Source organism: Danio aesculapii, chromosome 19, assembly GCF_903798145.1.
Source record: "Danio aesculapii chromosome 19, fDanAes4.1, whole genome shotgun sequence".
Taxonomy (NCBI): Eukaryota; Metazoa; Chordata; class Actinopteri; order Cypriniformes; family Danionidae; genus Danio; species Danio aesculapii.
Window position 1 is genome coordinate 13,557,341 of NC_079453.1, and position 10,842 is coordinate 13,568,182.

Genomic DNA, 10,842 nt, shown 5'->3' on the forward strand with positions numbered 1-10,842 from the left:
ATAGAAAAACCAAATATAACGGTTACAGTTTTCCAGTTTTCTTAAAAATATGTTATGTTTAACAGAAGAAACGTCAAACAGGTTTGGAGCAAGTAAAAAGGTAATTTTCTTCCAGTTTTGGGTGAACTATCCCTTTAAGAAAGATAATATTCTGTTGGGAAATCTGTTTTAAAGAACAAAAAATTATTTAAAAAAAATGATTACAGCATTTATTGTAGAATAGGCACCTGGCTCGAGGATGATCCTGTAAGTCCATCTATGGCATCTAAAAGATTCAAATCCATGAATGATGATTAATTCATTAACTTGAAGCAGCTGCTGGGAAATTGTTGAACTTTTTTTCACAGCCACGCGAGGGAGACAAATTTCAATATGAGTGAATATTAAAGGAACAGTTCAGTTTCTTTTTTTCTGCTTTTTTTAACATAGAAGATACACTGTAAAAAAAAATAAATAAATAAAAAAGCAGGGTTCCACATAATTCATTAATGTTGTGCCAACACAAATTGATGAAGTTAACTTAAATTTAAGTGTATTGAACATGAAAGTTGCCTAAAAAATCTCAAGAATTGTGTTGTTGCACCTCATTTTAAATAAGTAGCTTAAACAAACAGCAAAATACTTTGAAAATGGCAACAATTGACACCAATAGAATTTGTTCTTCTTATGGAAGTCAATGCTAAGATTCTTCAAAATATCTGTTTAACAGAAAAAAAAACCTCAGGTTTACAACCACAATGTAAATAGTCAATATTCTTTAATTTTTGAGGTGAACAATCACTTTAATGCACAATCCAGACATTATTCAGGCTGTCTTTGGATCAAAACATACTGTGAAAAAAGTCCTCTATTTTTAACATAATTCAGCAGCTTTGGCTATAAACTAAAACTGCATGTGCTGCTATTGATTTTTCTTATTATAGATTAAAAAATAAAACTGTAAACAAATACAGTGAAAAACAACATACTTGATGATTCAATCTGGTATATAGTAGGCCCATACTGAAATTTAGTAAAATATTGGAGACATACTTTTAAATTCTGGTACAATTTTACATTGGATTAAAGCATTTACCATCCACAAATGTGTAATTAAGGCAAGTTGAAATTAATCTAATCCTGCTGGCCTGTGTCAGTCGACTCAAGCTTCAGTGAGAGTTCAGAGCTGATAGTGGAGATGAATAATTAACTTCAGCTCCCAGATCATGTGTCAATATCCTCACTGCAGGTTCAGGTCCAAAGATTATGTGCAATGTACAAGCAAATCAAGCAGAGTCCAACAGTAAAAGAGCCTTCATTTATAGTCAGTCTCCAATGTAGATCAGTGACATTACACCGGCTGATATGTCTTCATCCATATACTTTAATTTAAGATGATCTTGTTCCCCAGCATGATTTTAGTTATTTTAACTGCAAACTTTATTATATATCTTGGAAAACTGTTGGCTAACTTATGGAAGGCTATAGGGGCCAAAAGTCTTTAGACAAAACAGATGACATTTTGACCATATAAGTAAGAACAATAGCCAAAGGGAATGCTGCATTTTGTGGCTGTATTTGCATGTGACACTATTGTATTTTTACAAAGCATCTGATACTATTTGAGAAAAATATTATGATGTCCAAATCAAAGTAAAAATTGTATGTATACTTTGAGGCAAGACTATCTGATCGCCAACAAACATCTGTGTCCAAAAAACTTCTGGCACGTGCAAATTAAATCTTCATTATTGTCCAGTGTCTGCACCATTTATGTACAAATGTTTTGTACTCATTTAAAATAAAGAGCGCCCTCACATAAGCACTAATTAGCATAATACATATTGTATAATTTTTTTGCTGTCTTCAGTAGTTTGTTGTTTTTGAGACATCACCTTTTCTAACCCTGTGAGCTAACGAAGTTAAAAATAAATAAATAACATAAATGATGAAAATTTTGAACATTGTCTAACATTTTAAACACTGTCTAACTGTATTTGTTGACACAAACTAAATTTAAGCATTTTGTTTCAAACTTTTGGACCCAATACCACTTTATAATTACGTTTGATTTACAGTGTACTTTCCAAATTTTGATAAGATCAGCTAGCATTAAAGTGATGTTTTGTTTTTGAGTAGAGTAAAAAATTCTGATGTAAAAAAATAAAATCAATATATTTTTGCACAGTTTATCATAAGTTGTGTTGTGCTAGTGGACGTCGCTGATTTAAACTACATTTGATTTTAAACAAATTTTTTTTATTAAAATACTGATTTTAAACCATTTAAAAATTAAAAATACAAATTTTAAACTAAATTTTGAAATTAAAATACTGATTTTGAACTAAATTTTAAAATGAAAATACTGATAACTCTAAAGTGTTTTACCTACGGTTTGAATAAAAGTGTCTGCCAAACAAATAAACATATCAGCAATATGAAAAATTGAAAATAAAAGGTTTTTTTTCTTCACTTTTATTCAACCCATACATCACAATTTCACCATCTTCTTGGAAGACAACAGCATTTCATTCCCTAATTATCGTTCTTTTATTTTGGCCAAAAAGAGCGTTGGTCCAAAAAGCGAAGCAGTACAGCACAAAGAGACCACAAGAAATCATTACATACAACAACAGTGGAAGATTCACAATCATTTCATGAGCTGTTTGTGTGTGCGCGCGCGTGTCCCACATCCTCAATCTTGACTGCAGAGAACAACAGTGGCATTTACTGTAAACGTGACTATAGACTAACCGAAAGCAGCAGACATTACAGAAGCCAGATGAACTGAATCAGAAAGATGTGGGACCACGACTCACATCAGGAATTGTAAGACTGTGCGAAGTTTACAGCATAAATTAAGTACCAATATGACCAACGTGAGAATAACTTGCTGGAAAGTCAATGCTACAACCTTCAATTAACTCAATTTATGGCAGTCGATGCTTGATGGACCAGCTATGCCATATAGAGTAATTCGGCTACTAGAAGATTAATTTTGTGGTCGCAACTTAAGTACTGAGCTGCCTAAGAGCTCAAGTAAGAAATGCACTGATGATCGCGAAAAAACCCATGTTTAGTGCATTACCAGAATGAAATGAGATGAAATTCTGTGGTTACAGCAGGAATGTGTTGGAGTATTGCAAACTTATTGGGTAAAGCTGCTCAACGTCTTTATTTACCTTCTTATTTGTTATCTTGGTTTTGGTCAATTATGGTTTAACTCTCAAGAAACTTAAAATTTCAAAAGCCAACAATGTGTCCAGGCTGTATTTATTTCAATGAGATGTATATTTTTAAGACAATTTTGTTTTGCATTTTCACATTGTTTTCATTACAATTTAGCAAAATTATCATTAGAGCTACACACAATGCAAAGTTTGTACGTGTGTGTATGTATATGTGGTTTAGAGTTGTTGTTTTTACACAACAAATGCGCGTAAGTACACAAATAATTAAAAAATATAATGAAATGTATAATGTAAATATATAATCTGCTGATGAAACAATATCTATAGTCATGACAACATAACTGGAGATAATTGTAAAGACATTTTTAACTATTATGAAAATAATAATAAAAGAATTGGTCTAAGACATGTTTTTTTAGATTTTGGAGTAAGTCAGGCGCATGTTAAGTTGTCAGAGGATACCAAAAAATGTTTATATGGAAAAATTCACTCGCACAGAAATTTATTGGCACAGTTTAGCGCAATGGAACGTTTACCAATCCCTGAAATTTGGGAATGTAGAATGGAAATTGGTCTTGAAGGTCATACAATACAAAGCAGTGTGCTTAAAGAATCCAACACAGCTGGTTTTCATCATGCTGGAAGTTAGAGCCTGTGTTTTTAAGGTACGACACATAATATATTTCAGCCAGAGGATACTTAACCATTTCCAAATGATCCATCAGTACTAAAGATGGGAAGGCCATCTACGCAAATTGGCAATTACTGGACACAAAATGATTCTTGCATTTCTTGGACTGTGGATTAGTTCAATCTGGAATAAACATCAGGTTGCTGCCCAGATTAGTTGACCTAAATACTACATATCCGAGCGCTCTGATCCAAACAAGATTAAGACAAATTAGTGGCGTTCAAGCATTAGAATCAAAGAGGACACAAGAGAGGAATCATTAAGATAATCAAAACAAACAGCACAAAAGATTAAACGAGTGAGTGTGGGTTTGATTGAGGGTAAGTGTGGTGGTCTAGAGTTGAATATGTGCTTTTCTGTTGATTGTTTTTGGCATGTGGCATGGCATTGAGACAGAGAAGGCAGGCACCGCCAGCGGAGCAGAGGGTGACAGGCAGGCCTGCCTTTGGGAATGTGGACATGGACCAGGGAAGGGAAGAGGATGTTGATGCTACCAGGTTTGGCTCTCATGCAATCTTCAGAAACTGTTCCACTGTGTCTCCCTCCACCGCCTCAGTAAACATCTCGTAGTTCTGGAAGACAGTTAAACATGCATTGTATGAGTATTGATGCATAGGATGCAAAAAAATATTGCAAAAAATATTATAGATATTATGTTTCATATCATTCCATATCGATAATTATTGAATAATTTTTAAACACATTTAGGAATATTAGGATTTTTTAAATTTAACCACCATTTTAATTTACCAACATTACTGAGGCAAATAGTTTAAAAGTCAAAAACAAAAATATTTAAACAAAATGTCAGATCTCTTTATAATAAAATAAACATAAGTGTTAAAGAGACTCTTAAACCTGATAAATAAAATGTTATGAAGTGTGTGCAATGGTAAAGTGAAAACGCTGAACAATCAAAGCACCTTTAAGGTAGATCAACATCTGTAAGGAGATGAATAATAATGATACAGTAAACCTTAAACCCTGTAAACAAAACAAATTATAATAATCAAATCTGAGCTTTCAAGTAAAGAAACTAATCATTATTCAAATACATACTGCTACATTACAAATTGTGATTGACCACATTCCATACATTCTACATTACCTAAGCTAAAAAATATTTTAGAAGGTGACTGGGATGCACAATAAAAGAAACCAAAAAGCCACTCTGGTGACGTCCTTACATCTTTTTTATTTACAATCTCTTCACTGCTGCTATACAGCACTCATTTTTGCATGTGTTGGTATTCTGACCTAAAGTGACAAGCACAAGCATGTGGTTTCCTTAATCATCTTCTATGGCGTCTCTCGTAACTCGGCGGCCGTTTTCTTAGAGGATGACAAATGGACAAACCATTGCTGCAGCGCCGATACAAGTTTATGAAAAAAGTAAAGAGCACTACAGTATTTGCATGTGCTGTGTTTGTCTGAGCTCATTAGTCTAGCATTATCACTGAAATGTTTATATTCCATGCAAATGTTGAAGCAGAGTGGGTTATTGCACTTGCATGAATCGCGGTTAACTAGGTGTACCGGGAAAATGTGTGTGTTACGTGTGCGCCTCCATTGGCAATGACAAACTTAAACCCTAAGCTTATTGGCATTCCTTCCAAGGTGCGCGCTCAGCAGCTACATTTTAATAAAACTATAGCCTTCATACCAAAACTTTTTTTATGGTTATTGACAATGGTGTTCGGTCTATAAATATCAATACAGATTTTAATCGCGCAGCCCTACGATGCATTTTCTGTTCATAAAAAAGTATAATAAGTTAAAAGGAAATCAAATGTTGGTTTGTTGTTGAATAATTTAGTTTATTCCATGGTCTGCAGAAATACTTAATTCTGATTGGCTGGAAGTTGTGGCAAGTCGTTTTCAGCATAGGCAGTTCCAGTCAGTTTTCATCACAGTTTAAAATAAATGTGCTTCCCTTAAAACATTAAACATTAGTAGTTACCATAGTAACTCCACACACACAGGTATTTTTATAAACATAGTTTTCCCCACTTTCATTTTTTTTTTTTTTTTTTCAAAATCTCCATCCACATGACTATGCAAAAACACATACCAAACCAGCAGGCAGAGATAATGACAATTTTATGTTGTGTTCACACCAAATTGCAGAAAAGTCAATGCAAACATAAGAACAGAGGGGGGATACCATCTCAAAATACGCAATGTGGAATTTGCCTCATTTGCGTCTGGTGTATACCCAGCTGTGTTGGCCTATCAGAAGGAAGAACAGCACGCATGCTGACATCATGAGGCAAAAAACTCTGTTGTATTGTCCACACGAGCCCACTGTAACCAGAGTTTCAGAAAATCTTCACCCTGGCCAGATGCTGTGTCTCATTTCAGAGGCTGCATCTTCCAAAGGATGCATTAAAATGACACTGCCTCACAACAAAAAAAAAATTCAAAGTCTCCTTCAAATGCAGCCCACAAATGTGTCCTTCGTTTCCCAGGTAATGAAGGGTTAAACTGGTGGATCCTTCACAGCCACGAACATCCAAAGGTTCACTGCAGGCTGATAATTGAAGGACATTTTTAAAAGAAAACTCTGAATTACATTAGTTTTTATTTCACTCAGAAATCTAAACAAGTTTAAAAACAAATTGTGAATCTGCGCAGAAAATTAAGTGTTGTTTTGAAAATGCTCATGTTTGTGTGGACAGGGCCTCAGTGAAACAAATAAATGTAGTCAAAAAGATTCAAACTAACCAACATTCATTTTTGTTAAAATCCACTGCACTGCACTCTTCATTCATTAGATCAGGTGTTCTCAAACTTTTCAGCCCGTGACCCCCAATATAAAAATGCCAGTGACTTGTGACCCCTAATATTCTCTGAGGTGCTTATAAATATATAAACCTTGCGCACACATACTAATAGGCCAAAGTTTTTTCACCGATTAATTTTGAGGAACGCCACTCGGAGACCATTTCCATGTTCAGTTGTGGCCTGAATTTCTTTTTAATGCAGAATTTCTTTTTAAGGTGTCAGAAAGTTTAATCTGATGCCATAAAATCAATGTGCTGCATCTGACGCTGTTGCTTTGTCTTTAGTATAACATAATCACCCCAGGGGTCGCAAAAAGTTTAATGGCTTTTTATTTGCATGTTTTTTTAATGTTTATTATTAACATGTTAATAATGTTACTATTATGTTCTTTAGTATGTTATGGATAAAACATGGTCATTTTGATAGTTTAATAAATTGAATTAGATTTTTGGAATATCCTCTCCCCCCCACTGTCCCGCAACCCTCGAGGGGTCCTGACCTACACTTAGGGGACCACTGAATTAGATGAGCATATAAAAACATGTGCATTCAGTCACATTAGTGGTGCAGCAGACCTGATAAGTTTCTGTTTGTCAAGCCATTTTTATTGACCAAATTAACACTGCTAAATATATATGATGAATAACTGTATTTCATGTTGGTCTAACCTTACATTTACAGTGATTTAAAAAAAGCTAAATACAGTTTTTCTATATATTAGTATCCGATTACTCAGCTTGTGATGATTTATCATGTGACTTTCTCATCACTACTGTTTGTTTGGAAACCAGACAATTGTCAGTGTATTACAAAGGGACAAAACATGTATTAAGCTTTAAACATTGGTATTTTAACTCTATCAATTAATCAAATACGGTTACTTTTACACAGTGGTTTAGGAATGTATCATAGCATCTCAGAAAACTAAACTGCAAGGGTATTGGAATGTTATTAGAGTTACTTATACATAATCATTATGTTATATCATTAGTGATATAACATAATGATTATATCATTTGTTTAGAAAACTATTTATAAGCCAATTCAAACCAAAAGACACCATTTTGCAAGCCTTACCCCACAGTACTGATCTTCATTGAATATCTGAGGTGGGATTGCTGTAGGGTTTCCTGATTTACTCCTCATCTCATCCCGGATCGCACCGCCCACCGAGATGTCAATCAGCTCATACCGGATGCTCTTACTGTCCAGAATACGCATCACTTCCGCCTGCTGAGACTTGACCTGAGAAAAAAGGAAAACTGTAAGGGTGAAGCAGTTGGTACTTTTACAAGCAAACCACTACAATTATTCAGAAGAGACCAAAATATACACAAGATGCATAGAATAAGTATCAACATATTCAAATATAATATAAATAAATATAGTAAAGCACATTTATTCAATAAAATAACTGACAATCCCACATGAAAAAGTGTGCTAAAATTAAAATGCATCTTTATACTACTTCCCAATAAGTCGCATGATTATGTGTGAACATTAATGGGGAAGTTGATTTACTCATGCAGGAAATGGATTATAATAGTACAGTTAAAGCATTCTTATCTCTTTTAGCAACTAAATCAAATCACAGGGTGCATGAATAGCAGCACTTTTGCGCTTTAAACAGTGAGTGGTTTTATTACAAACAATAAGTTGATGATTAATAATGGAACAACATGCGATAAAGGTGCATTCAAGAAGCTGGATCCCACTTGCAGAAACCATACCTTAATTGGGCATGTTACATGTTATAAATTAAACATTATCCTGCTTTAAAATGGATGAAAATAAACTACTGAAAAGAGCAAAAACAAGAAATCCCTGTTGGCGAGTGCATGTATGAAGGAATTAGAATGTATCACAGCTATTTTAAATGAATACAACTTTTGTAATATAGGAAAAAAAAGCGGACAACAATGAGTGTGCATGTGTTTAACTGTATTAGGCATGGGACAAAAACAGTTTTCAAGGTATACCACGGTTTGGAAAATTCTAAGTTTTAAAACCGGCAAATTTTTCTGTTATATCATTCCATGGTATATGTAAGATTTTTTTAACACTTTTGTTTTCAATAGTATCTCCAGCAGAAAAGATATTCAAAGATGCTGATTTAAAGTGTAAAGAAATCTGCGTTTTTGAAACTAAAGAAGACAGCAGAATCAAAAGCTTTATTTCCATCTACCTATTTTTTCATTTTGGATATGCGCATAAAAAAAATTGGTTGATGGAAACGCCAAGATGTGCATACATTTTGAAAATGCGCATATAAAACATGCGCATAATCGAGTAGGATGAACTCGATTATGAGTGGGGGGTGAGCTGTATGACATCCAAAAGTTTACGTTAATAGAATTATTTACTAAGTCACCTGTTTATAAATGGTCTGTCTCTAAAATTGAGGGGGACGTAGCTTAGTTTAAAGTGTTTACAATGTTTACATTGCTCTACTTACATTAAATCTAAATCCCAAATATCAGAAATGACAACAGATTGTTAAGATTTAATTAATGTCTAATTTAATGTTATTGATTAATGCACTTGACAGATTTAATTCATTTTCCTTCTGCTTTTTCCCTGGTTTATCACAGTGGAATGAACCGCCACTTACTTGACAGATTTCTGTATTTTTAGTTTTCGGTGGTTTGTGTTTTATGCTTGGTAAAATAATTTCGAATTGCATCTTTAGTGATTTTCAACTAATTACAATGTCTTGTCCCAAAAGGTGGATTTAGAGGTTTTTGAAAAAAAAAAAAAAAAAAAGCAGACATGGATTTAGCTGGTTTTGACGTAAAAGAAAATCTACCTAGTTAAAAACCAAAGACTTGTCTAAAGTGACATTTAAAAAAAAAAAAAAAAAAAATATATATATATATATATATATATATATATATATATATATATATATATATATATATATATATATATATATATGCCATACTTTAAATCCAAATATGAGTTTGTATGTCATGTATGTAATTGGTACATATTGCCATATCTCATATTTCTAGAGGTTTGACCATGTACAAATAAAAAAGGTACACTAGTATTTAAAGGCATTTTGTAATTTGAAAGTACACTTTATGGAATGACTAGTCGTGTGATCCAAACATGGTAGCCTCCTTAAGGTGCGACCTGCTTTCCACTTGGAGGAAACAATTGAAAACTAATATTTCACAAATACTGCTTGTTTCATGGCGTGTGAAACTTTAATAACCAAACTAAAATAGTACATTTTCGAAATTTCCAGCTACTCGCATGATTCGTAGGCCCACGACTACCCAAATACAAAAATTAGTCGTAAATCATAACGCACTCTCGTTATTGATAACCGATGTGCAGCAATGCATCATGCAGCAGTTCAATCAATCTGATATTACATTTTATGTGGACAGGATTTATACCTGACGTTTCTATTAACCCGCCACGTTAAATAGACGTTCGTGCAAAACAAATAGTTCACAAAAGGTTACATTTCATGCATCATTAGTGAAAGCCTAACTAACTACATTCAACACAGACAGACATGACTTCCGCTCCAAATACAATTGCAGTGCGCACCATCGAGTCCACAGCATCTCTACGAATCACAAATCAGTAACTAACCGCGTTCTGCAATCGCTTAAAACGTCTGAATGATACAATAACACATTACTTATGAGTTAATGCACGTTCTTTCCATCGCATTAGCGGTTAAATGTGTCTGGGTGTGTGTTAACGTCGCTGCTGGGTGTGTCTACAAGCCTATAATCCTCCATTTCATATGCATTTAACTCTGCATTCCTCAGAAGCGTCGCGTACTTTCTAAATCCACATCGTCACAGGTTTATACTCACCTCTCGAGATGCAGTGACGGTGGTGTAATACAGTTTGATGCTCATAGTGCTGGATGGCGATGTCCCTTTGTGTTTCTGAAGCGATCAGTTCCCGTTCTCTCTTGGTCAACAGTCAGCCGCTGTTTCGCCACTGACACCCGCTTTTCACTCATTTAAAGAGACAGCGCCTCATTTCTGAAAAAAGGGAAGAGGATTAAAGGAGTAGTTCTCCCCCCAAAAATATGATTATTATTATTTACTCATCCACAAGAAATATTTGTGTCTTTTTATTCTCAGTCGAATCCAATTAGATTTATTTAAAAACTCTTTAGACTAGGCGTAATGTTGAGTCATTCAATGTCTTCTGTGTACCTCATGTACA

General features: G+C 34.1%; 1 protein-coding gene across 1 annotated transcript; it reads right to left on the minus strand.

The window, feature by feature from the left end:
* Nucleotides 1–2,505: 2,505 nt before the first annotated feature.
* On the minus strand, nucleotides 2,506–10,623 carry sh3bgrl3 (SH3 domain binding glutamate-rich protein like 3). Its single transcript, XM_056480017.1, has 3 exons — nucleotides 10,482–10,623; nucleotides 7,723–7,890; nucleotides 2,506–4,433 (listed from the first exon to the last, which is right to left on the minus strand). Exons 1-3 carry the CDS (start codon nucleotides 10,524–10,526, stop codon nucleotides 4,368–4,370), a joined length of 279 nt encoding a protein of 92 aa, XP_056335992.1. The 5' UTR covers nucleotides 10,527–10,623; the 3' UTR covers nucleotides 2,506–4,367.
* Nucleotides 10,624–10,842: the final 219 nt, after the last annotated feature.

Bases quoted from the DNA above. Each gene is read 5' to 3' on its own strand.
- sh3bgrl3 (XM_056480017.1), bottom strand. From the start codon at position 10,526: ATGAGCATCAAACTGTATTACACCACCGTCACTGCATCTCGAGAG. The intron at 7,891-10,481 runs GTGAGTATAAAC...CTTTTTTCTCAG, and splicing joins CCGTCACTGCATCTCGAGAG to GTCAAGTCTCAGCAGGCGGA. The intron at 4,434-7,722 runs GTAAGGCTTGCA...ACTGTCTTCCAG, and splicing joins ATGAAGATCAGTACTGTGGG to AACTACGAGATGTTTACTGA.